Source organism: Salmo trutta, chromosome 11, assembly GCF_901001165.1.
Source record: "Salmo trutta chromosome 11, fSalTru1.1, whole genome shotgun sequence".
NCBI lineage: Eukaryota > Metazoa > Chordata > Actinopteri > Salmoniformes > Salmonidae > Salmo > Salmo trutta.
Window position 1 is genome coordinate 14,808,014 of NC_042967.1, and position 27,759 is coordinate 14,835,772.

At 42.4% G+C, this 27,759-nt stretch overlaps 1 protein-coding gene and 1 long non-coding RNA gene across 2 annotated transcripts; both read right to left on the reverse strand.

The window, feature by feature from the left end:
- Positions 1 to 4,668: 4,668 nt before the first annotated feature.
- LOC115202281 (forkhead box protein E1-like) lies at positions 4,669 to 6,829 on the reverse strand. Its single transcript, XM_029766334.1, has one exon. It carries the CDS (start codon positions 6,427 to 6,429, stop codon positions 5,311 to 5,313), a length of 1,119 nt encoding a protein of 372 aa, XP_029622194.1. The 5' UTR covers positions 6,430 to 6,829; the 3' UTR covers positions 4,669 to 5,310.
- A 2,065-nt stretch (positions 6,830 to 8,894) lies between these two features.
- Positions 8,895 to 11,121, reverse strand: LOC115202035 (uncharacterized). Its single transcript, XR_003879879.1, has 2 exons — positions 10,851 to 11,121; positions 8,895 to 10,100 (listed from the first exon to the last, which is right to left on the reverse strand). It is a non-coding gene; the product is annotated as an uncharacterized LOC115202035 (long non-coding RNA).
- Between the last annotated feature and the right edge of the window lie 16,638 nt (positions 11,122 to 27,759).

Here is a 27,759-nt window from a genome sequence, read left to right on the forward strand (position 1 = left end):
ATACCTAAGACGTGAGTTGCTGTCGGCTCCAAGGAATTTATCCCACAGTCTATCCAGGTGGATTTGTGATATTGACTTTTATATTTCATTACCAGTAGGAGATTAGAATTTGTATTGTCAAAAGGACTTGATATTTGATCACTTAAATTAGTGAAATTTTTATCTGCAGATTTATTTTGACTAACTTCACCCATTTAGATTCACTTAATGCATGATGAATATAGTCTATATATATCAACAACTACATGTCGGTACAGAGCCTTCAAAGTATTCACACCCCTTGACATTTTCCACATTTTGTTGTGTTAGTCTGAATTTAAAATTGATTACGTAGCGATGTTTCACTGGCCTACACACAATACCCCATAATGGCAAAATGGAATTATGTTTTAAGAAATGTTTACAAATTTAAAATGACAAGCTGAAATGTCTTGAGTCAATAAGTATTCAAGACCTTTGTTAGGGCAAGCTTAAATACGTTCAGGAGTAAATATTTGCTTAACAAGTCTTAAGTTGCATTGACTCACTTTGTGTGCAGTAATAGTGTTTAACATATTTTTTATGAATACCTAGTCTCTGTACCCCATACATAGAATTATCTGTAAAGTCCCTCAGTCGAGCGTGAATTTCAAACATGGATTGAACCACACACGCCAGGGAGGTTTTCCAATGCCTCAAAGAAGGGAACCTATTGGACGATGGGTAAAAAAACATAAAGCAGAATATCCCTTTGAGCATGGTGAAGTTATTAATTACACTGTGGATGGTGTATCAATACACTCAGTCACTACAAAGATACAGGTGTCCTTCCTTACTCAGTTGCAGGAGAGGAAAGAAACCGCTCAAGGATTTCACCATGAGGCTAATTGTGACTTTAAAACAGAGTTTAATGGCTGTGATAGGAGAAAACTGGGGCTGGGTCAACAACATTGTAGTTACTCCACAACACTAACCTAAATGACAGAGTGAAAAGAAGGAAGCCTGTAAAGAATACAAATATTCCAGAACATGCATCCTGTTTGCAATAAGGCACTAAAAGTAAAACTGCAAGAAATGCGCAAAGAAATTCACTTTATGTTCTGAATTTAAAGGGTTATGTTTGTGGCAAATCCAATACAACATTACTGAATACCACTCTTCATATTTTCAAGCATGGTGGTGGCTGCATTATGTTATGGGTATGCTTGTCATCTGCAAGACTAGGGAGTTTTCTTTTTTAGGATAAAAAGAAACATAGAGCTAAGCACAGGCAAAATCCTAGAGGAAAACCTGGTTCTGTCTGCTTTCCAACAGACACTGGGAGACAAATTCACCTTAAAACAGGACAATTAACCTAAAACACAAGGCCAAATATACACTGGAGTTGCTTACCAAGACAACATTGAATGTTCCTGAGTGGCCTAGTTACAATTTTGACTTATCGCCTTGAAAATCTATGGCAAGACTTGAAAATGGCTGTCAAGCAATGATTAACCAACTTGAAAGAGGTTGAATAATTTTAAAAAGAATAATGTGCAAATATTGTACAATCCAGGTGTGAAAAGCTCTTAGACTTACCCAGAAAGACTCACAGCTGTAATCGCTGCCAAAGATGATTCAAACATGTATTGACTCATGTATTGACTTTTTTGTATTTCTTTTTCAAGAAATTTTCCAAAATGTCTAAAAACATTGTCATTTGGGGGTATATTGAATTCAGGCTGTAGCACAACATGTGGAATAAGTCAAGGAGTATGAATACTTTCTGAAGGCACAGTACTTTTTTTAAAACGGTGTCCCCGTTATTCAGGTACACATACAGTTGAAGTTGGAAGTTTACATACACTTAGGTTGGAGTCATTATAACTCGTTTTTCAACCACTCCACAAATTTCTTGTTAACAAACTATAGTTTTGGCAAGTCGATTAGGACATCTACTTTGTGCATGACACAAGTCATTTTTCCAACTATTGTTTACAGACAGATTATTTCACTTATAATTCACTGTATCACAATTCCAGTGGGTCAGAAGTTTACATACACTAAGTTGACTATGCCATTAAACAGCTTGGAAAATTCCATAAAATGAGGTCATGGCTTTAGAAGCTTCTGATAGGCTAATTGGCATCATTTGAGTCAATTGGAGGTGTACCTGTGGATCTATTTCCTACCTTCAAACTCAGTGCCTCTTTGCTTGACATCATGGGAAAATCAAAAGAAATCAGCCAAGACCTCAGAAAAAAATTGTAGACTTCCACAAGTCTGGTTCATCCTTGGAAGCAATTTCCAAACGCCTGAAGGTACCACGTTCATCTGTACAAACAATAGTATGCAAGTATAAACACCATGGGACGACGCAGACATCATAATGCTCAGGAAGGAGACGCGTTCTGTCTCCTAGAGATGAACGTACTTTGGTGCGAAAAGTGCAAATCAACCCCAGAACAACAGCAAAGGACCTTGTGACGTTGCTGGAGGAAACAGATACAAAAGTATCTATATCCACAGTAAAACGAGTCCTATATCGACATAACCTGAAAGGCCGCTCAGAAAGGAAGAAGCCACTGCTCCAAAACCCCCATAAAAATGCCAGACTACGGTTTGCAACTGCACATGGGGACAAAGATCGTACTTTTTTGAGAAATGTCCCCTGGTCTGATAAAACAAAAATAGAACGTTTGGCCATAATGACCATCGTTATGTTTGGAGGAAAAAGGGGGAGGCTTGCAAGCCGAAGAACACCATCCCAACCGTGAAGCACAGGGGGTGGCAGCATCATGTTGTGTGGGTGCTTTGCTGCAGGAGGGACTGGTGCACTTCACAAAATAGATGGCATCATGAGGAAGGAACATTATGTGGATATATTGAAGCAACATCTCAAGACATCAGTCAGGAAGTTAAAGCTTGGTCGCAAATGGGTCTTCCAAATGGATGATGACCCCAAGCATACTTCCAAAGTTCTGGCAAAATGGCTTAAGGACAGCAAAGTCAAGGTATTGGAGTGGCCATCACAAAGCCCTGACCTCAGTCCTACAGAAAATTTGTGGGCAGAACTGAAAAGGCGTCTGCGAGCAAGGAAGCCTACAAACCTGACTCAGTTACACCAGCTCTGTCAGGAGGAATGGGCCAAAATTCACCCAACTTATTCTAGGAAGCTTGTGGAAGGATACCTGAAACATTTGACCCAAGTTAAACAATTTAAAGGCAATGCTACCAAACACTAATTGAGTGTATGTAAACTTTTGACCCACTGGGAATGTAATGATAGAAATAAAAGCTGAAATAAATCATTCTCTCTACTATTATTCTGACATTTCACACTCCTAAAATAAATTGGTGATCTTAACTGACCTAAGACAGGACATTTTTACTAGGATTAAATGTCAGGAATTGTGAAAAACTGAGTTTAAATGTATTTGGCTAAGGTGTAAGTAAACTTCCGACTTCAACTGTAGCTGATCTGAAACGACCTCATAACGATGGCATAAAACCGTTTTTTCCTTCTCTTCCTCACTTTTAAGTCTTGTTGTCCTGAGTGTAAAGTATATTAAGACAATAGACTGTCTGAGCCACACACATGTTTTACCTGACACCACTGAACACGTAGTGTACTGAGTTAAAATATCAGGTTCCAAGTGAATTCATTTGCTGATTGCTAGTTCTTTAGTGAAGATTAGGCCAGGCTTTCTGAGTATGCGCTACAGATGTAGGATCCTAATTTGAGCCAGGTTGCTAGAGCAGGAAAATAATCTTGCAGCAACAGGAAATGTGAATTATTATGTGGATTGTAATTAATGGATATTTTTGTAGGGGTTAATAAATTTTTTTTTGCAAGTCTGTAATATCCGCTTTGAAATGTCAGACTTCAGAAGCATTTTTAAACCTCAAATACTGCACAAGTTTTAGTTCTCCTGCAACAGGGTGATCAAATTAATATCCTACATCTGTACACTGATGTCTGGACATGACACTTGGGCCTGCCGTTCACAGTGACTGATAATTCTATGGCTCCAGACACACTTCATGTCCAACTGAGCTGAAATGATGGAGGGGAGGAATGGGCTGCACAAAAGATGCAGTCTGAAATGTCTTAAGTGCCTGTTTCTGGCAAGGAATGAAGGAAGCAGTCTTTTTGTTAATGTCATGAAGCATGAAGTGTATGTGTTGAAGAGTGCTTTTACTTTTGCTCTTCTCTAAGCTGTATGTATTTCTATTACATTCCTTTAGCTGTAAATCTACAGAATTATGGACTTTTCAGTGACACAATTCTATTATTATGCTTCTGCTAAAATGTTTATTCTATTCTACTGAGCCATTTACTTTATATTCATGTTCTTATTTTTTATTGTTTCTTATAGTTGTTGCTTTGTCGAGAAGGAACCTGCAAGTAAGCATTTAATTGTGTGTATCCTGACCTGTAGATGCGAATAATAAAAACGTGAAACATTCCCATAGCATGACCATTTCCAATTGTTGCACTTTACAACAATTATTAAAGTGTTAAGTGGATCCAAATCAAGAGTTTTGATTTCTACCATTGAAACTCCTTTTGTCACAACTTGCACTACAGGCATCCGCATATTTTATTCAATGATACATTTATCTTTGTAGTAATTATGTTGTTCTGCTTAAATTAATGTAATTCAACTATGATTCCTTATTAAAAAAAGGCACAAAATACTTCTTAAGCATTTTTTTCAAAACATCTTTATCAAATGCACAAAATGAAACAATAATTTACACAGTTTAAATTCCATTACAAATACATTTAGACAATTACATAAAAAAAGGCCCTGCACACATTCAACTCATGAAAATTGAGCTTTTGCAACCACAGATTTTCACCACAGTAAAGAAAACGAACTGCAAAACCTCATCCAGGCTTTTGAGATACACTCGATGAAGCTACAAAGTGATACAAGTCCAGACACATACTTTAACCTTTAAATTCAAATCTCAACTGTACACACATTATGGTGCATCCTGATATGGATTTAAACAATGTATATTTAACAATGTAGTGTCCTGATCATTGCACTTGATACTTGAGCGTGTATACATTGTATTGCAGTCCATATCATATTTGTCACAGTTACTGAATTAATGACATTTTGTATCTCAAAACATGCACATTGATTCAAGTCAAAATAACACACCAAAACATGACGGAAAACTCCTGTTCATTTTATGTCCTTTAGTCTTTTCTTTTTCAGTCATGCCATCCCACTAACACCAGTGTCTCTCACATAGCCGCCAACTGAAACGGAGAAGTCCACTGGAACTGTTCTTTCCAAAAACCAACCCAATGCATAATTCTTTGAAGACTGTTCCTCAGATGGCAGACACGAACCTATCCATGTTCCCCGAGTACGTGGGGTGTCTTAGGTAGGCTCCAGTGGTGGTGGTACCTGCACCATTATACTGGACCAACGAGCCCAACTGTCCCGGGGACACTCTCCCATAATGCTCCACAGCATCTCCAGCCATGTGGGGTGAGGAGTGGGAGTGGAGACTCCCTGATCCTCCATACCCCTGGCTGTGTCCCTGGCTGTAGGAGCCCTGAGGTGGGTGGTGGTGTGGGTGGTGGTGGAGTCCGTTGGGGCCCGAGTAGGGAAACCCCACATGGGCCGAGGAGCGGGACAGCATGGCCCCTCCACATGACTGGGCCTGGAAGGCTGGGGCTCCAAGGTTACAGTGGCTGGGGCCCCCAGCGGGGCCTCCCTCTGGACTGAAGCTCCGGCTGGGCTGCTGCATCATCTCGGGCCCCTGACACCCGGAGGGGTGCCCTATGATTGTGTTGATGCTGAACATGCGGGAGTGGGACTGGCAGTGAGGACCGAACCCGGGGGGCGAGGATGATGGGTAGTAGGCAGAGGGTAGCTGACCATGCTGGCCGTACGGGGTACTCACCGCCATATTGGAGCCGTACACGGAGCTGGAGTAGGTCGAGCGAGCGATCTGGACAGGCGAGAAGACGGGGGACTCATGTACAAATGACGTGTAGGTCGTAAAGTCACAGCGCTTGAACCTCTTCCTGCGCCGGAGGAAGCTGCCGCTCTCGAACATGTCTTCTGCGTTGGGGTCCAGGGCCCAGTAGTTACCCTTCCCGGGCCTCCCTGGCTCCCTAGGGATCTTGATGAAGCAGTCGTTGAGGGTCAGGTTGTGGCGGATGGAGTTCTGCCACTTCTTGGAGTTGTCTTGGTAGAAGGGGAACCGCTCCGTGATGAACTTGTAGATGCCGCCCAGGGTCAGCTTATGGTTGGGCGAGTTGGCTATCGCCATGGAGATGAGGGCGATGTAGCTGTAGGGGGGCTTCCCTCGCTGGAGGGGTCTCTTCCTGCGGCGGCCCCTTGACGGTTCACCCGACACTGTTGTGATGGTATGAGGGGGGTTGGGAGCAGGCAGGGAGATCTCAGAAGGAGTGTCTTTCTCCACTTTGACCACCGGCATGGTTGAGTGTAGTTCGTAAATGTCCAAAAGGAGAACGGACTAACTTGCAAAGTTAATGGTCTAGGTCGTTCTAAGGTTGTCCAAAAGTGCAGTATGTCATCGACAGGAACAGTAGCAGACGCAGGGAGAGAAGAGCAATAAAATATTTACTAGAAAGGAAGGTTTCAACATTCCTTCTTCAAAAACTCACAGTCTTCAAAAACTCAGTCCTCGAGTCCAGAAATTAGCAGTTCAACAAATAAAGGTGGTTTGCGTTCCCAGTTTTCTATATATCCAGGATAGTCTCGTCAGGTAGAGATGAGAGAATACAGTGAGTGTAAACACGTTCTTCCAGTTGTGTGTGTGAGTGTCAGTGAGTTACCTGAGGTCTCGACTACCTCCTCTGCAGCACACCTGAGCCACACCCCCACCCAGGGACTGACTCACCTCAGTAAAATGGATAAGGGTTTATTGTTCATGTGTTTTAAAATGTATGTAATGCCACTGGCAGTTTTTTTAAAGTGTATATTTAGGATTTTTTTGTTGTTGTTGCTGTAAGTATTAGATGTAGGAGTAGCACTGACTTTTCAGTAACATATATAAGATTGAAATTATGAAAATATTTTAAAAAAAAAGTAGATTCTCTGTTTTTAGTTCATTCCAATTTAACCAGATTTCAGTAAATAAATGAATCTGATGATCTCAGTATCGCACTACAGCTGTCCAATATGTTCTATTAAGGTACTTTTCAAACCCTGTGACCAATGAATAAAAAACTCAACTGCCTTCCAACCATTCAAATACAGCTCTAAAGTTACACCTCAAGTTGATTTGAAAAGGTCCAAAATGGACCCTTGTTGTTTTGATGTTGAACACTAAAAGGCCTCTTTAGTGGTGATTTAACCTAGGGATTGTTGTTCTTCTGCGTTTCCTTGTTTGTTTTGGCCCAGTGGTTAGCCGGGCCCAGCTGTGTTAAGAGATGTAAATGTTGTCCAGACAGAACCTGCCCTGTGATTTTATGCATGCAAAGCAAGGCCATGCAGGCAGCACACTCCTGGACATAACCTGAGAATGAGGGACAAACATAACATTTGAATTATGAGTACATTTTTAAAATGTATATTGTTGTTAATTCATTGTCCTGAATATATGGCAGTATCATTATTTGAAGATAATTTCACTATTCTTCCTTTGTTTGTATGGTAGAGCTTTTACAAGTCTTTTTGTGTTTGTACAATATGACTATGTGTTATGACTATAATATTGATTGGCATTTTACTTCACTGAAATACACGTGCTATTAGAAACGCTTGTTATCAACTTGATGACAAAACATTTTGCCATTTGACCAGCACCAACAACAGTACCTCACTCACTCCTCTCAACAGCCCTTTTGGTATGTGATGATGAGTCCCAGTCTACTCCAGAGTGCTATGGTTAACTAAGTCAATCTTTTAAGCAAACAGAATGGGAAAACCCCTGCTGCGCTCTCCCAGCACTCAACACTAACAGAGTTACACGAAGTGCTAGTGTCAGACCCAGAGAGGTGGAGGGAGGGAGGCTTCCCCCAGACAACAGCCCGATGAAAGGCCCTGTCTCCTGGGGTGGGCTGGAGCTGTGGGTCCCCTGGTCTGTAGGCCCTGGAGCTAAGGGCCTTACACCATGAGGTGTCATCACCACAGAGGTGAATACGCCCTGGGTTCCCGTAAAATTCCACATAGCTGTCATTTCCTGGTAATCCCTAGCGCCCGAAGGAATTACCCGGGGCATCGCACAATGGCCGCTTCTTGGCCCCGTGTCAGCATTGAGGCAAGGCTCCTGTGATGACAGACATTCATAACCTGCGTATTGATGGGTTCAATATTATATAATTCTATTGAATATACAATATTTGTATTTTATTTCACTGAGGAAGTCAGAGATATTGATATCACATTTTTCAAGTAAGTCCTAGTTAGCCTCAAGTGAAATGACTGGTCTATGGAAGAAAACTTATTTGGCCCTTTTCTGTTTATATGGAGAATGGACTGTACATGGTACATGGTACAATGTTTAATTCAATATTCAAAAGCTGTGTCAGTTTTAACAACAACTGTTTATGTATCTACCGTATGTTAGTGATGCTTTATGGGTAAACAAAATAGGCCAGCTGGTGTCGTAAATATTCCATGACCATCTGATCAACATTGCTCATTGTTGTCATTGTCTGCAATGATATAAATAGCACTGCACGTTTATTGATAATCTAAAGAAAGTTGTGAGATGCCACACACTGGCCCCAGGGTCCTCCATTGAAGCTGTATGTAAAACGGGGGGGTGTGTGTTTAGTGCATGCAAAGCCGGCTAACACCCCCGTCTGGACACCCAGTGAGAGGAGATCGTGACATGCAAATACGCCATCCACTCACTGCCTGCTGGGCTGTTTGTGTGTGTCAGTCATAGCCATTCATAGATACGGAGAGAATAGATTGATCATGTGATGCACATTTTTGGAAAGACCAGGTGTTTTTAATGATGCAAATGAATTCTGTACTCTACGCATAATGGCCTATTTTGAATTGTAATGGACCTTTAACATTTGGAAAATACATTCAAAGATGGATGACAGTATGGGTTTGCCAAGCACTAACTTTCAATAGTGTTGCATTTAGTATAAAGATCAGTATGTTTTAGAAATTCAAAAAGGTCGATTTTCATACCTAATGGATATGTTAGATATATGAGCTAGGATAAATAGATCTAACAAGATGCCTTGTTATTGTACATGGTTAATGATACATACTGTATACTGATGACAGGTGAACAAGTTAAACAGTATCTGCATTGGACCTCACCTTTTTTCACATAAGCCTGTACCTCATGCTCCACGGTCGTGAACAATAGGATCGACTCATTTAACAGACAATCACTGTGGGTGATGAGCACAAGCTCATATTTTCCACGGTTTATAAACGCCTCGTCACATGGCCCTCACGCACAATAGCCCCACTTGTTTTAATATTTGATAAAATCTTGTTTATGATTCAGAATTATGACAGGACATAGTAGTATCAACATTTCCTACTAAATCTGAAACCTTGGCTACTCATGTTTTAATGATTCAACTAAATGATAGGGACATGACAAGGAAAGAAAAGGTGAGGTTTTAGTGGGCAAGAGTGATTCTCAATTGACAATATCAAAACTAGACCAAGTGGTTTTAGGTCTGCTTTCCAGTTATTGTTACAGAAGTGAAGTGTATTTAGATAGGAACTTGTTTCTCAAGGTGGCTTACAGATTTTTGCAGTTTGCTAAAGCAGGAAAATAATCCTGCAGCAACAGGAAATGTGAATTGTTATGTCGATTATAGTTAACATTTATTTCTTTGCAAATACTCATTTTAAAAACAAACTTTAGTTTAAAACCTTTTCCTCATGTCAAATTTAAAGGGTGCTTTAGTTCAGCATGAGTGGACACATTAAGGACCCCACAGCAAAGAGGCCTGTAGCTACGCATTGGTGAAACTTCGAGAGGATGTGGCCGCCATCTGCATCCAGCTGCGCATCACTGCAACCCAGAGGCATATGACCACTGTCTGGTCGTGGAATGAATCTGTCCAGCTGTGCCGCGTCGCAGTAACCATCCAACGCAAATGAAGAGCGCAAGGCACAGTCTCTATACCAGCACTCTGGCTGACAGGGAGAAACGGCTCTCTGCAAACAAAGAGAAACAAATCAAGCAATTTGAATGTCAGCGCTTTGCTTTAACCATTCGCTGGCCGTGTACAGGTGGGTTATTTGGGGTTGGTGTTTGCCACGCTAATGGTTGGGAACAATGGCTAGGGTCAGGGACTGGGTGAGGACCTCTTCAGTCTGGTCTCCATGGTGGTTAGGGTCCCTGAGAGCGGAGAGGTGGAGGAGAGAGAGTTCTCATGTGATCACTGAGGTGAATTTTCTGTAAGATATGCCACAGTTTAAAGTGTAACTGACAGTGTTGTAAAACATACTTTGCAGATATGAAAGTCAAATCAGTAAAAAAAATATAAAAATCCCAGTTTATGCTTCAAAACCATCTTTATAAGAGGTTTTAAAAATAGTTTATATTTGACAAAAAAGTACATGTCGTACAGTAAGGCATTGTTGGCAGAATAGATGGATGCAGTATTAATATAATTCACCAATACATTTCTTGGTAGTCCCAAAAATTTGCTATCAGTAAATCACAGTACAATGTTTGCAGCCTCCACCCATTCGGGATGCACTACTTCAATATGTTTAACAAAAACGGATGACCGTAACTAAGTCTGGGAATGTCAATACAATCAAACTAGCAATGGCAACGTTCACGAATCAGTCATAACGTGGCTAGCAGGCTAGCGCACATGTGTCAAACACAAGGCCCCGCGGGCCAAATAGTACACACCGGCGAGTATAAACGAGTCAACAGATGAGTCATCTACTTACCATTACAGCCCGATGCGCTCTCATCGGTGAATTTAACTTTAACTTAATGCTTTCTTGTGTCCCATTTACAGCGCGCAGCGGAAGGAAAGTGTACAGACACATAATCCACAATCCTAGATAGGCTACTAAAATGTTGCAGTCTGGCTTCGGTTTTTAAAGCTTGACAATGAATAACTAAAAAACAAAACCTGCAACTAAACACCATGCAACGGAGATAGATGTAGGCCTATTACAGCAACATTTGAGAAATAGCCTAGACTGGCTACTCAACTACAATACATTTTGAGTGCACCATACTGCAATGCTGCATTCAATCGCACCGTTGATCCATGCAGTGCAAAAAAATGAAAACGTTTTTTAAATTTAAATGTTACAACAACATATAGCTACGTTTTGTTATTTTGAGTTATTAAATACTTTTTGATTAGGGTCGCAACATATTATGCACAATAAAAAACAACATAACTAACTATACACTAGCAGACACTGTCACGTCCTGACCAGTAATAGGGGTTATTTGTTATTATAGTTTGGTCAGGACGTGGCAGGGGGTGTTTGTTTTATGTGGTTTGGGCTATGTATTTAGGTAGAGGGGTGTTTGGTTTATGTGGTCCGGGGTTTGTTAGTCTATGTTCTATGTTAGTATTTTTCTATGTTCTATCTAGTCTATTGTATTTCTATGTTTAGTTAATTGGGGTTGGACCTTCAATTGGAGGCAGCTGGTTATTTTTGCCTCTGATTGAGGGTCCTATAATTAGGAGTTTGTTTTTCATGGGTTTTTGTGGGAGATTGTGCTTGTTTAGCTGTGTGCCTGACAAGACTGTCCAGTTTGTTTGTGTTTTGTATACGTTTATTGTGTTTCCCTTCTTCACCAAATAAAAAGAAGATGAGTATATATTTTCCCGCTGCGTCTTGGTCTTTACCCTACGACAACCGTGACAGACACCACTTCTGATGTTACTTCATGGAATACATTTCCTAGTCAGGAATTAGCCTAATATTTCAATCAAAACTTTTTTTAAATACAGTATTTGGGTACCTATATGCACAAAAATATTTTACTTCGAAAAAGTTTAGATTTAAATATTAGGCTAATTCCTGACTAGGCAATTTATTCCACTTATTCCACATATGTGTCACTTATGGCTATCTTGTTTGTTTAGATATCATAATTGTAAAAAATATTGTGTTGGTTCTACTTTTTGCATGAGGTAACTATTTGTATCTGTCATCTCTGTGCTTATGTGTATTAGCGTGTGCATTTGATCAAATTATGTTTGCATACTCTGCGTACAGTGTGTGTTTGCCCACATGTGTCTGTTGTTCACCCTGTGTGTGTTTGTGTGCTGACACAACCAGTACACCCAGGATCAGTAGGCTTCAGTCTTGTTTGCATTGCAGCTGGATGGGGCCTGGTCTTGATGCAAAGTCCCGTGGACGGTTGACTGGCTCCCAGCCTGGGTCGGTTTACATAACTGAAGCTGCGTGCAGCCCAGGGCCCGCCACCGCCGTTAATTCACTGTGTGAGTATCCCTGAGACAGAAAATACAGCCAGGGATAGAGGCTATTGTCACTATGACAGTCTCACCTAATATGAAGAGTTTTATGCAATGTTGCTCTCCCATGACAACTGTGATTGTAGTGTGATTACATTTGTGCATCGCTGGAGTTTGTAAAGCTGTGCTTGCACTCTGTCACCGTCCTAATAATACAAAAAACATACATTCCTTCTTACCTTTCTTTTAGTTGGTCTCCATCTCTCTCTCTTGATCTCTCTCCTCTCCCTCTCTCTCTGAGTTCAACTCCAACCCTATAGAGACAGTATATCCAGCTCTCTTTAACTATCTCGTGGTGTAGCCCACAATTTAGGCCATGCCTGATTGCAGATGTCAGTCCGTGCATCACTGACGCCTCTGTTTGGATCCATGTGTGTCAACACCTTGTTAATGCCTCCGCTTGCCACAACCGCAGTGACTGGCTCGGGCTCCCCACCCTCACATCAGCATTTTTCCCCTTACCTGCACCTGAATGGAGGCTCATGTTTCCCAGTAGAGACACATGTAAGTGTTTAGCACCGGAGAAGCTGTAACTCCTTATTTTGTTCTAGTTCATTAGGACGGATGTATCTCTTCATCGTCTGGGTTTCTGACAGGGCAGAGCAGACGGAGGGAGGGGTGAGCGGGGGAGGAAGGAGAGGAAGAGTGGCTTCCCATGAAATTGAGTCTCTGCCTTATTTTTCGTGGAAGTACAATTACGTGGAAACAACATTGATTCAACCAGTTTTTGCCCAGTGAGTTAGCACTTCAGGCAATACATGGGTCTTTTAAACACCTCAATGATATGCTTCATGTTAAATAAGATGTAACCAAACAAATACTTCCGCTGCTTGGTGATAAGGCATAATCTCTTATCACCACAATTTAACATACAGTACCAGTCAAAAGTTTGGACACACCTACACATTCAAGGGTTTTTCTTTATTTGTACTATTTTCTACATTGTAGAATAATAGTGAAGACATCAAAACTATGAAATAACACATATGGAATCATGTAATAACCCAAAAAGTGTTAAACAAATCAAAATATATTTTTTATTTGAGATTCTTCAAATAGTCACCCTTTGCCTTGATGACAGCTTCGCAAACTCTTGGCATTCTCTCATCCAGCTTCATGAGGTAGTCACCTGGAATGCATTTCAATTAACAGATGCCTTGTTAAAATATAATTTGTGAAATGTATTTCCTTCTAAATGCGTTTGAGCTAATCAGCTGTGTTGTGACAAGGTAGGGGTGGTATACAGAAGATAGCCCTATATTGTAAAAGACCAAGTCCATATTATGGCAAGAACAGCTCAAATAAGCAAAGAGAAACGACATTCCACCATTACTTGAAGACATGAAGATCAGTCAATGCGGAAAATTTCAAGAACTTTGAAAGTATCTTCAAGTGCAGTCGTAAAAACCATCAAGCGCTATGATGAAACTGGCTCTCATGAGGACCACCACAGGAAAGGAAGACACGGAGTTACCTCTGCTGCAGAGGATCAGTTCATTAGAGTTACCAGCCTATGAAATTGCAGCCCAAATAAATGCTTCACAGAGTTCAAGTAACAGACATCTCAACATCAACTGTTCAGAGGAGACTGCGTGAATCAGGCCTTCATGGTCAAATTGCTGCAAAGAAACCACTACTAAAGGAAACAAATAAGAAGAGACTTGCTTGGGCCAAGAAACACGAGCAATGGACATTAGACCGGTGGAAATCTGTCCTTTGGACTGATGAGTCTAGATTTGAGATTTTTGGTTCCAACTGCTGTGTCTTCGTGAGACGCAGAGTAGGTGAACGGATAATCTCTGCATGTGTGGTTCCCACCGTGAAGCATGGAGGAGGCGGTGTGGGGGTGCTTTGCTGGTGACACTGTCAGTGATTTATTTAGAATTCAAGGCACACGTAACCAGCATGGCTACCACAGCATTCTGCAGCGATACGCCATCCCATCTGGTTTGGGCTTAGTGGAACTATCATTTGTTTTACAACAGGACAATGACCCAACACACCTCCAGGCTGTGTAAGGGCTATTTGACCAAGATGGAGAGTGATGGAGTGCTGCATCAGATGACCTGGCCTCCACAATCACCCAAACTCAACCCAATTGTGATGGTTTGGGATGAGTTGGACCACAGAGGGAAGGAAAAGCAGCCAATAAGTGCTCAGCATTTGTGGGAACTTCTTCAAGACAGTTGGAAAAGCATTCCAGGTGAAGCTGGTTGAAAGAATGTCAAGAGTGTGCAAAGCTGTCATCAAGGCAAAGGGTGGCTACTTTGAAGAAAATCTAAAATATATTTTGATTTGTTTAACACTTTTTTGGTTACTACATGATTCCATATGTGTTTTTTCATTGTTTTGATGTCTTCACTATTATTCTACAATGTAGAAAATAGTAAAATGAAGGAAAACTCTTGAATCAGTCGGTGTGTCTAAACTTTTGACTGGTACTGTATGTGAACATTTTTATTACAATGGTATAAACTACTAACACAACCCGTAATTGGTTCTTTGGTCAAAAGGGTTGCAACTCTCCGGTTGTGTACAATTACATCTTTGTTTGTCAGTTCCTGACAAGCTTTTCACCCGCTACTTAAATCCCCACAATTCCTAAGCAGGAAGATACAGGTATTCATCAGGTTTCCATTTAGATCTGTGAACACAGTGCTGTGTTTTCACAGCTGTCAAACCTTGACATGTCTTTAAAGCCCTACAGACTGAGGAAAGGACTCTGGCTCCGTATTCACACATCTGTCATGATGATCCGATGTTGAAATTGTTTAATTATTTGATATCACAACATGTTTGTATAATAAGCCCCACTGGTAAGTACTGCTTAGAAAAACAGATAGGTGCTATGAGAAATATAACACTCATTCAATGATATGTAAACTTTTAATCAACAGGTGTTTATGTGCAAACTAATGCCAATTCTCAGTCACAGTAAGCCACTCATAATTATCTTCTTAAAAAAGTCAATAGCAGTGATAACAAACCTCCATGTTTATTCACATTACAGGTAGGCTATGCAGATGTAGGATCCTAATTTGATCACTATTTTGTTGCGGAGAAATTTCCTGCACCACAGGAAACGCAGATGAGCTTGATTTACATAAATTCACTGAAAACTCGCAATAACACATGGTCATATTGACAGTATTGCACTTTTCATGTAGCCTAATTTTGGCCATGTAATAGCCTAACCACTGATCAAGCAACATTATGGACTAAATGTTCAAATCCTGTTGCTGCAGGATTATTTTGCTGCGACAATACTATTCAAATTAAGATCCTACACCTGTAGTTTATTGCTCTTGCAATGGCTTCTTCTAGCCTTTCTTTCTTTGACTTTGCCAAAGTAGGGACCTGAGTAGGTTTGCTGTTGTTGTCTGTCATTACTTCAGATGCTTCCTCACAGCAAGACTTGTGTTTTGATAGCAACACACTTGACAAGACACACTGTCAAAATAGTTACTGTAGCTTTTGAGGTTTCAGTTCCTCGAGATCAGCCATCGGTGTATGATATCTACTGCATCTTTATACTGATCTCAGAACTGACTCTAAGGTAGCCTGAGGTTACATAAAGCCATTTATTGTCGTAATAAACATGATTATAATCTGATCTAAGATCAGGCATCAAATCCCATTGTTGCATGTTTCACTGCACCTATCTGGTGTCTGTGACCAATAAAACACATTTTTTTGGGGGGGGGGAAGACATGTTGTGAGTCATAATGTATAGACTCTAGATACATCCTCAAACTCTCAACAGGACTGACATGTTGTGAGTCATAATGTATAGACTCTAGATACATCCTCAAACTCTCAACAGGACTGACATGTTGTGAGTCATAATGTATAGACTCTAGATACATCCTCAAACTCTCAACAGGACTGACATGTTGTGAGTCATAATGTATAGACTCTAGATACATCCTCAAACTCTCAACAGGACTGATGCAGCTATCTCTGCAACTAGCTCTCACAGTGTCACGTCCGAATTAGACGTTCATCCTTGTTTCTCAAACGTCTAATTTCGATGTTGTTGCAAACGTCAAATTTCAAAGGGTTTAAGGTTAAGTTTAGGCCTTAACTCCACATTTTTAAGGTGAGGGCATTAACTCCGAAATCTTAAGGTTAGGCATTAACTCTGAATGGTTAAGGTAAGGCTTAAGGTTTGGGATAGGCTTAAAACAACCTTTGGACTCAGAGGCAGATGCTTATGCTACTGGGGTGGCAGGTAGCCTAGTGGTTAGAGCATTGGGCCAGTGACCAAAAAGTTGCTGGATCAAATCCCTGAGCTGACAAGGTAAAAATCTGTTGTTCTGCCCAAGGCAGTTGACCCACTGATCTTCGGTAGGCCGTCATTGTAAATATGAAATTGTTCCTAACTGACTTTCTTAGTTAAATAAAGGTTACTTTTTTTAATGCCCATCCACAACGCCCTAGCTAAACCGAAACCTACTTGAAGGTAACAGCGTTCACTGTTTCCCTTAGAGGCTGGTTTCCACGTCATCTCTTGACGTCTTCAGACATGGATAGACGTCGAATACTGACTTTTATCACGGGTGACCTGGCTGATCTCTGTGACTTGGCTGGGAGTTCGCCATGACCATTCAAACAGGATGCACTGCAAAACGGTCTACAGTGGCAAAAACATGACCTGTGTATGTGTGTATTTGCTTGTGTGCGTGCCTGTGTCTTCAAATGTGTGTGTTATGCATTAGCAGCTTGTCAGTCTCAAATTCCTCTGAATTGGTCTGTAGCTCTGCATTCCAAATGGTAAGTTTTTGAAGGGAAAGAGGTCTTAAAAAAGCTCCTGGTATGACGTTTCTTTCCAGTGCCACCTGCACGCCTGTTGCTGTGGGATTTGAACCTCCTCAATCACTGACACTTGTGGATTATCTGTACTTAAGGCAAAGAGCCAACACAAGCCACATCTTGTATGCAGGCATTCAGGTACTCGTATGCTACATTTTATTCTCATTGTGGGTAGGTTCCCCGAAAGATCACTGCTGGAGGCATAACGCGGATAATTACACCACAATTTGGATCCCGTGTTATTTTGAATTAATTTAATTTAATGTGACTCTTTCCAAACATAGATTAACCCATTTAGAACACACAGTATATTGTTTCATTGATATCTGTTACATTAACATTATATATACATTGCATAATTGCGGATTCCTCAGGCACTTTGTAAGACGACTACTATGGGGCCTTCCTAAATGGTTGGAGGTGCCTTGGGCTTGTGTCTGGCAAGGATATCTGCACCAGGGGTGAAAAGGTGAGCCCATTGTGGAGGAAACACATACAGTAGGAAGTGACCCAACAATGTCGATAATCTCCCTCAACAGGCACCAACTCATTACTCTTTGCTTGCAGGTGCAGGTGTATTATCCTTTTTCTATTGATACGTAGTTGAGTTGTCTGGCTTCTCCATTTGTTACCTTCCAGTTCTTTGTGTGGTTTTATATGGGAGTTTATGGACTATTTAGATTTCGGTTTCCTTTATATAACTTATATAATCATACTATTGCCTTAAATATAAACCACAGGACTGCAACTGTGACCGACTGGGTTTCAAACCTGGGTCTTCTGCACACCATAACACTGTGTTAGCCCGCTGAGCTAAAGCCTAAGCCTTAGTTCAGGGAGCTGATGCAGGTATTCAGGACTCAGGTAAGGTGGATGATGTTACAAACATAATCGTCACTGTTTTGACACAAAATGAACGACTGAGGAGTTCCTGTCTTGTCGGTCAACATGTCATTATGGATCACCACTCCACATGTCACAATGCTGACCTCTGACCCAGGAAGGACTCACCTCCAGCTTTACATGTGGCACCGCCTGCTAAGGTGTTGTGGTGTTTTGGTTGGTTGGTTGGGGGCTTGAGGTAAGTACTTAGATGCTCGACCTGCTGTATTTGAATAACCTGACAACTAAAGTAACCTTTCCTTCCTATGGTTGTGTTGGACATGAAGGGCCGGGGAAGTCCATGTGTGAGTGTGTGTATGTGCGTGTCTGATAGTCTGGATGTGTGTGTGTGTGTTCGATCCGACAGATCGGTCATGCGTAGAGGGAGCTTTCACCACAGCACAATGCTTCTCTATGGGTGTGACTCCCTGTTGGATTACCATAGGAGAATGGGACCCAGCAGAGGACTGGTTCCACTAGCTAGCTCTGAGGGGAAACATCCCTGTACTTTCTCACCGAAACTCATTACTGGGCTCAGCCCCGAAACGCTAAAGCCTTGTTCACACTGCAGGCCTTAATGTTCAAATCAGTTTTGCTTTTCAAATCCGTTATGGACTACTGATTGTCCAAACCGCAAGTTACAAGTGACCACATCAGATTTCTGTGTGTTCAGACAGCAGTCATTTGCTGACATAGTTACGCTAGTTGTCATAGTAATGACGGGTGTGTGTGCAGTGGTGTAGGCTGATTGGTGGTGATGCTCGTGGTTCCTATCACTAGGAAGTTATGTAACAAGCTAAGGCGACAACAATGCCATGGACATTTCCCAGTTCCTTTGAACGTTCAATATCATAGGGTAAGAACATGTTTAAAGCCTCAAAGGATTTTTACATTTATTTAACTAGGCAAGTCAGTTAAGAACACATTATTATTTGCAATGACAGCCTACCCCAGCCAAACCAGGATGACACTGGGCCAGTTGTGCACCACCCTATGGGACTCCCAATCACGGCCGGGTGTGAGACAGCCTGGAATTGAACCATGGACTACAGTGACACCTCTTCCACTGAGATGTAGTGCCTTAGACCGCTGCACCACTCGGGAGCCCCAAAGGATTACATGATACTACTTTCAAAACAAGTCCCTTTTGGCTAGCCACAGCAGTCAACTAGCTAGCTAGGTAGATGTTTAGCTTTCTAATCAAATAAAATCAAATTGTATTTGTCACATGCGCCGAATACAACAGGTGTAAACCGTACAGTGAAATGCTTACTTACAAGCCCTTAACCAACTATGCAGTTTTAAGAAAAATAAGTGTTAAGTAAAAAAATGAATAAGTAAAACATAGAAAATAAAAGTAACACATAATTAAACAGCAGCAGTAAAATAACAATATCGAGGCTATATACAGGGGGTACCGGTACAGAGTCAATGTGCGGGGGCACCGGTTATTCAAGGTAATTGAGGTAATATATACATGTAGGTAGAGTTAAAGTGACTATGCATAGATAATAAACAGAGAGAAGCTGTTAAGAAGCTTTTTGGACTTAGACTTGGCGCTCCGGTACCGCTTGCCGTGCGATAGCGGAGAGAACAGTCTATAACTAGGGTGGCTGGAGTCTTTGACAAATTTTAGGGCCTTCCTCTGACACCACCTGGTATAGAGGTCCTGGATGGCAGGAAGCTTGGCCCCAGTGATGTACTGGGCCGTACACACTACCCTCTGTAGTGCCTTGCGGTCAGAGTCCAAGCAGTTGCCATACCAGCCTGTGATGCAACCAATCAGGATGTTCTCGATGGTGCAGCTGTAGAACCTTTTGAGGATCTGAGGACCCATGACAAATCTTTTCAGTCTCCTGAGGGGGAATAGGTTTTGTCATGCCCTCTTCACGACTGTCTTTGTGTGCTTGGACCATGTTAGTTTGTTGGTGATGTGGACACCAAGGAACTTGAAACCTGCTCACCTACAGCCCTGTCGATGAGAATGGAGGCGTGCTCGGTCCTCCTTTTCCTGTAGTCCACAATCATCTCCTTTGTCTTGATGTCCTGGCACCACACGACCAGGTCTCTGACCTCCCTATTGGACGTCTCATAGTTGTCGGTGATCAGGCCTACCACTGTTGTGTCATCAGCAAACTTGATGATGGTGTTGGAGTCGTGCCTGGCCACGCAGTCGTGGGTGAACAGGGAGTACACATTCACAAATTTGTTTGTTAAACAATTAACAACCTAGTTAGCTACCATATGTTCTTGTCAAATTGTCAACAGAGTAGCTATTTGAATGTGACTACAAACCACCTACGAAGGTGGTTTGAAGTGTGGCTTGAAATATCTAATTCTATGTGCTTTTTGGCTTTTCAGACTGCAGAAAAAAAAGATTCGAATCAGAGAGGCAAATAAATAGGATTTGAGTTACTTCAAACTGCCAATTTGAACAAGGCTTTAGTGACATTTCACTGTAGCTTGACAAATTAGGCCAATGTCAAGGTCTTTGCCATCAGCAAAAGATGACTTAGTTGAGTCACTGACTGACTGTGCCATTGAAATCTGGTCTAAACTCGTTATTCAAGCCAAGGGCCTTACAGACCGACCGGTTGATTGTTTAGCAACAAAACCGATGCTTGCGCAACTATTGGTGAAAAACAGGCTTGGCTTAGATTGTTGACAACATGTAAACTATATTTAGTCTCCAAATGTTTATTGAAAACATACATATATTTGCACAATGAGCATTTGTTGTCTCAAATACATCGTTACAGTTGTTGGTTAGCTAGCTAGCTAATTTTATCCATATTAGCATTGACATGAAATCAGTCTAAACCCCCTCAAAACAAGACATGGCATCAAGAACAAGACAAAACTAGCTGAAACGAACGATCTACCTACGTGGCAGTTTCTTGTCATTGCTGTTAGCTATCTGACCGTTCAGAATCATAACAACGCACAGCTTCTGGCCCCATCGATGCGCGCATCATTTTCCTGACTTTGTCTGCCAACCCGTCTATGGGAAGTGATCTGTCGACCTGTGTGGAGGTAGATACATACAAACAGAAAGGTCAGAGGGAAAGTAAGTAGTAATACGTTTTCAAATATGAACATGATGGCTATGTTTGTAATACTGAAATGTTGACATTTTCAAATCTTCAAAGACCTAAGATGAGTGATCATTATAGGCCTTAAGACTAGAGTTTGTATGCACGGCCCATGTGTGTTCTGTACAGTATAATATCAATGGAAGATAGGCATGTCCATTCTACATGATATATTTCTATGTGTGAACGTTCCTCAACGTTGTGCCCTGCTGAACGCAGCCCTGAATTGTTCTTCCACCATGCCCCTCAGCTGATTGGTTAATTTGGGGAATTAGCTTGATTGACCCCAGGTGCGGCTACTTAGCATATTAGACAAGACTCTATATAAAAGGATGGTTGATACGCATCATAATGGTATGATAACCTGGTTCTCTGTGTGTCTGGCCACTTTATGTGTGTTTGCTACTGACTGTATTTAAATTAAGTTGTGTATTTGCACTCCAAATGCTCTCCCAATGAGCTACTTTGCATGCTGTGCTGCGGCCCTTAACCCAGCGCCAGGAGAGCTCTGTTTGATACTCTGTTTGTCCTGCCCTTCCACCAAGTACACATCTAACTTGTGTGAGCTTGGAAATGTGCAGCTTTTATTGTATTTAAATACATTTCAATAAATCAAATGTAAGATTTGCCATTTTTAAATAAATTATCCAAATAAGGGGACTAACTGCCAATGGAAATCTAATTTGTATGGATGTATATCTGTATTCATATTACAGCCACAGTATAGTATGAGGTTTTTGTGTTTTCTTGAGTCCTCTATAGGACAGCACCTCAGGGTGCCTCTTCTGTCCCCCTCCCCCATCCTCCTACCTCCCCCTGCCAGATTCCTGTGTAAGCCTGACTGATGGCATCACAGGGAGACAGGACACATGTTGAGATCTGAATCCCGGTCCGGAAACACCAGCCAGGGAACGTCCACTACCTTGAAGGGCTGCCAGACGTAGCGTGCTGTCAGACACCCTGCATGCTGCACCCCCATGGTGTGGTTAGCACACACACATACAGACGTGGAACACACGTGTGAACACACACAGCCACGGAGCATGCACACGTGCCAAGACACACACACAACTTTCCTGAGAACCAGCTGCCAAGGCCTATAACACCCACTGTCTCTCACTCCCTCCCTTTCTCTCTTCTTCTCTCTTCCCTGTAGCCGTCTGACCCGTCTTACCGCCTCATTTGTCATCTCCCTTCACTGGCTGTGTGAGCGGTAGCTGACAGACGGAGTATAAGCCTGGCCTGTCTGGTGTTGAGAGCCGGGCTTTCCACGCTGAATAGAGAAACTATGCACCAACGCCAGAGGAAAACATGTAACGACACACACTGGCACACTCCCCCACTGAGAGCTGCCTTAGAGAGGTAGTCTTTTTCTCTCTATATTGGTTAGTCTAGCTCTCTCTTTCTCTCTCTCTTTCTTTCTTTCTTCTCTCTCTCAATTCAATTCAAGGGGCTTTATTGGCATGGGAAACACATGTTAACATTGCCAAAGCAAGTGAAAGAGATAATAAACAAAAGTGAAACAAATAATATAAAATGAACAGTAAACATTACACTCACAAAAGTTCCAATGGAATAGAGACATTTCAAACGTCATATTATGGCTATATACAGTGTTGTAAAAATGTGCAAATAGTTAAAGTGCAAAAGGGAAAATAAATAAACAGATATGGTAGTTTATCATAATTGGATTTGTTTTCAAATAATTTGTGGGTCTGTGTAATCTGAGGGAAATACGTGTCTCTAATATGGTGATACATTTGGCAGGAGGTTAGGAAGTGCAGCTCAGTTTCCACCTCATTTTGTGGGCAACCTGCACATAGCCTGTCTTCTCTTGAGAGCCAGGTCTGCCTACAGCAGCCTCTCTCAATAGCAAGGCTATGCTCACTGAGTCTGTACATCTCTCTCTCTCTCTCTCTCACACTCTTTCTCTGGCTCTGTATCGCTCTCTCTCTCGCTCTGTCTCTCTCTTACACTTACCGGTACTTTTATCTGACTACCTCTCCTGTCTTGGGGCCCCTCCCCCTTCATTTTACTTCGCTAGAACAAGAGAATGGCCTTTGATTTATACTGGTGTGTGGTGCTTGCGTGTGTATGCGGTGTGCACGCATGCATGTGTACGTGGTGTGCATGTGTATGTCTGATGGGTGGGCATTATTGAGCATGTAGAAAAATGTTGGACATGTCTGCAGGTGGTTTGGATGGCAGTCTTGCGGTCTACTGTGATCTGGGGTTGCACAGTGTGAAAAGCAGGCTGCCACCGTGTGTGATTCAGATGCCAAACATGATGAAGTGTTATAGCGCCGCCGCCGTGCCAGCCTCTCCTTGCCGTAGCTGGCTGGGCCACCGCATAACCTTGCCTCTTAAAGGCCCAGTCCGTTATTTTACAGTCGTTTTTGATCATTAAAATAAATGCTGTTTATTTTTCAATGAAGGAGTAGGCCTTTAATGCAGAAAGCTAGATACATTATTATTGTTGTTTTTCAAATGGAGTAGGCCTTTAATGCAGACAAAGTGCCAGGCAGCTTCCTCGTCTGTAGTTTCATAGCCATTGCTTTAACATAGCCATTGCTCCTGGTTGTTTTTCCAACTTCAACTGTTTTATGAATTCCATTTAAATCAGAACGCCTCATTTCTGGATGCAAGAGTAGAGTCAGCAAACTATAATTTCTGTGATTTATACTGAACAAAAATATAAATGCAACATGCAACAATTTCAAAGATTTTACTGAGTTACAGTTCATATAAGGAAAGGCCCAAATCTATGGATTTCGCGTGACTGGACAGGGGCAAAGCCACGGGTGGGCCTTGGAGGGCATAAGCCCACTAACTTGGCAGCCAGGCCCACCTATTGGGGAGCCAGGCCCAGTCAATCAGAAATAGTTTTCCCAACAAAAGGGCTTCATTACAGACAGAAATACTCCTCAGTGGGTAGGCCGGATGTGGAGGTCCTGGGCTGGCGTGGTTACACGTGGTCTGTGGTTGTGAGGCCGGTTGGACGTACTGCCAAATTCTCTAAAATGATATTCGAGGCATCTTATGGTAGAGAAATTAACAATTAAGTTCTCTGGCAACAGCTCTGGTGGACATTCCTGCATTCAGCATTCCAATTGCATGCTCCCTCAAAACTTTGGCATTATGTTGTGTGATAAAACTGCACATTTTAAATGGGCCTTTTATTCTCCCCAGCACAAGGTGCATCTGTGTAATGATCATGCTGTTTAATCAGCTTCTTGATATGCCACACCTGTCAGGTGGATGGATTACCTTGGCAAATAAGACATTCTCACTAACAGGGATGTAAACACATTTGTGCATAAAATTTGAGAGAATACACTTTTTTTTGTATGGAACATTTCTGGGATATTTTATTTCAGCTCATGAAACATGGGACCAATACTTTACATGTTGCGCTTATATTTTTGTTCAGTGTAATATTTAAGTGAGTTCAACAGATGTAAAGTTAATTCTGTGGTTGTCTTTTACAAAATGTCCAACACCCCATATACATCAAGGGATGCATTAAACACATGAATTAGTTTCCTGGTTCCCCATGGTCTTTTGAGGTAAATCATCATTATTTGAACGAGTCGGTGGCCTGTAAACATTTAATGAGGCTCTTGTGAAAGACATGTCTGAAGAACCAATGAAATGCGTTCAGTAATTGTAACATATTGTCTGACATTTAAATAACACAAGCCGTCATATCTCATCTCTCGTCACGGTTTTCAACAGCAGGTCCTGTTGCATGTCGTCGACATCCACTGAAGAGCTGCATGGGTAGAGACAAACGCAGAGAGGCCTCTTGCAAAGGTAGCTGATTGGTCCAATACAGGGGCCTGGACCACCCACCAAGAGGACTAGTGGGCCTGTGGAATGCTTTATACTGGATTGCCTGTCTGTCTGTGTCCCCCCCATCACATCTCCTCCTGTGGCCGGCTCACAGCTGGGATGGTGGTGGAGGGTGGTGGGGGTGTGGCGCTAGCGTCATCACTACCTGGGAGAGTGAGAGCGTGTGTGTGTGTGTGCGTGGAGTCTGTGTGTTTATGAGAGAAATGTGTGTGTGGGTAAAGCTCCTAGATGTGTGTGAGCCAGGGAAAACTAGGCCTACCACAGGAGGCTGCTGAGGGGAGGACGGCTCATAATAATGGCTGGAATGGAGCAAATGAAACGGCATCAAACACATTCGATACCATTCAATTGATTCTGTTCCAGGTATTACGATCAGCCCGTCCTCCCCATTTAAGGTGCCACCAACCTCCGGTGATGCCTATACCTAGGACCTTTTTTCTGGTCAGTTCAGTTGGTCATGGATCCTACTCATGACTCATACATGGGCAGGAGCCATCAGACCAGATCAATGGAACAACTCTGATAGATTACAGCTGAGCAATAGAACGGAGATCTTTGAATATCCAAACGGTAGGCGAGTGTACAAACACAGTCCATGTACATCCCTAACGAATCCTCCACCTGTATCCAAAGAAACCTCTAGACAAACATACACCAGGCTACATGTTGACATTCCTGCTTGGATAAGCCCCCACTCCAATAGGACAACAGTGTTGGTTATGCCGTTGCCCACTGTGTATCAGTGTTTGCAGATCAGGTCAAACAGTGGCATGCCACAGTACCAGGCTGTGTCTATATTTGCGGTGATCAGCTCTGTGACAGACTGACAGACACCTGGCTGAGGGCCAGCACACACTGAGAGGTGTGTGGGTGTGTGTGGTGATATGCTTCAGTGACATTGAAAGACTAGAGCAAGGTGACTCAGTGTTGTAGGGTAGGCCTACTGTTTGGATGGGTCTGTGTCAAGGGAGTGTGTGTGTGTGTGTGTGTGTGTGTGTGTGTGTGTGTGTGTGTGTGTGTGTGGTGTGTGTGTGTGTGTGTGTGTGTGTGTGTGTGTGTGTGTGTGTGTGTGTGTGTGTGTGTGTGTGTGTGTGTGTGTGTGTGTGTGTGTGTGTGTGTGTGTGTGTGTGTGTGTGTGTGTGTGTGTGTGCGCGCACATGCATGCGTGTATGGGTAGTTACATGTATGTGTATGGGTGTGTGTTTGAGGTTGGAGAGGGTGTGTATTTGCTTGACATGGAGACCTGGAAACTTCCAGATAGAAAGAAGAAGAGGGAGAGCCTGGCAGACTGATGACAGACTGTGGGTGGGGACCATAGCGATGCCACATATTACAACGACAACTATCAATCATCTGGTTGCTATAACCCCCCAAACACATATGCCAATACACTGTAGATCAAACAAGCTCAAATGTTGCTCCCCTGTCACTGACATTGGCTGTGGCCTGAAACTGAGCAACTGGCTTCAACAGAAAACAGGAGTAGCCTACACGTTACTGTGAAAACATATTTTGGAGTTCCATGTGTGTTTAATGTGGTGTTAGTGACAAGCCTCTGATCTTTCCTCACGTTGTCATTCTGTCAGGTATCCCATATCACTTTGCCCTGAGGCCTGATACTGTACCTCCAGAAGACAACCTGAGGCCTGATACCTCCAGAAGACAACCTGAGACCTGATACTTCCAGAAGACAACCAACCTGAGACCTGATACTTCCAGAAGACAACCAACTTGAGGCCTGATACCTCCAGAAGACAACCTGAGACCTGATACCTCCAGAAGACAACCAACCTGAGACCTGATACCTCCAGAAGACAACCTGAGACCTGATACCTCCAGAAGACAACCAACCTGGGTTCTGATACCTCCAGAAGACAACCAACCTGGGTTCTGATACCTCCAGAAAACAACCAACCTGAGGCCGGACACCTCCAGAAGACAACCAACCTGGGGCCTGATACCTCCAGAAGACAACCAACCTGAGACCTGATACCTCCAGAAGACAACCAACCTGGGTTTTGACACCTCCAGAAGACAACCTGAGGCCTGATACCTCCAGAAGACAACCAACCTGGGTTCTGATACCTCCAGAAGACAACCTGAGGTCTGATACCTCCACAAGACAACCAACCTGGGTTCTGATACCTCCAAAAGACAACCTGAGGTCTGATACCTCCAAAAGACAACCTGAGGTCTGATACCTCCAAAAGACAACCTGAGACCTGATACCTCCAGAAGACAACCAACCTGGGTTCTGATACCTCCAGAAGACAACCTGAGGTCTGATACCTCATACACAAGGCATTTCCGGTCACAACTTGTGGACTTGTTTATGTGCTGCTGTGCGTTTTGTTGCTAGCGTTACTTTTCTACCTGCCAACTGTACGGTTTTTACTTTTTAATTACCGTTTTATATTTTAATTTTTTACCTCTGTCAACACTCCACCAGCTGAAGTTAAGTAGTAACATTAACATTATGCCTTCTAATTGCAGTCGCTGTACTCATAATATACAGGAGAACGATCGCCTTATGGTGAGGATAACTGTGCTGCAAGCCCAGCTTCAGACGCAATCGTTACGCAAGGGTAATTTAAGTGTAGGAAAGGATGAAACAGCGTCTGTGCCACCAGTAATTACAGATAGTAACGTTAGTATAAACCCCCTCGCACGGTCCCTGCAGCCAGACAACTTTCTCATGGCTTCTGGAAGGAAATG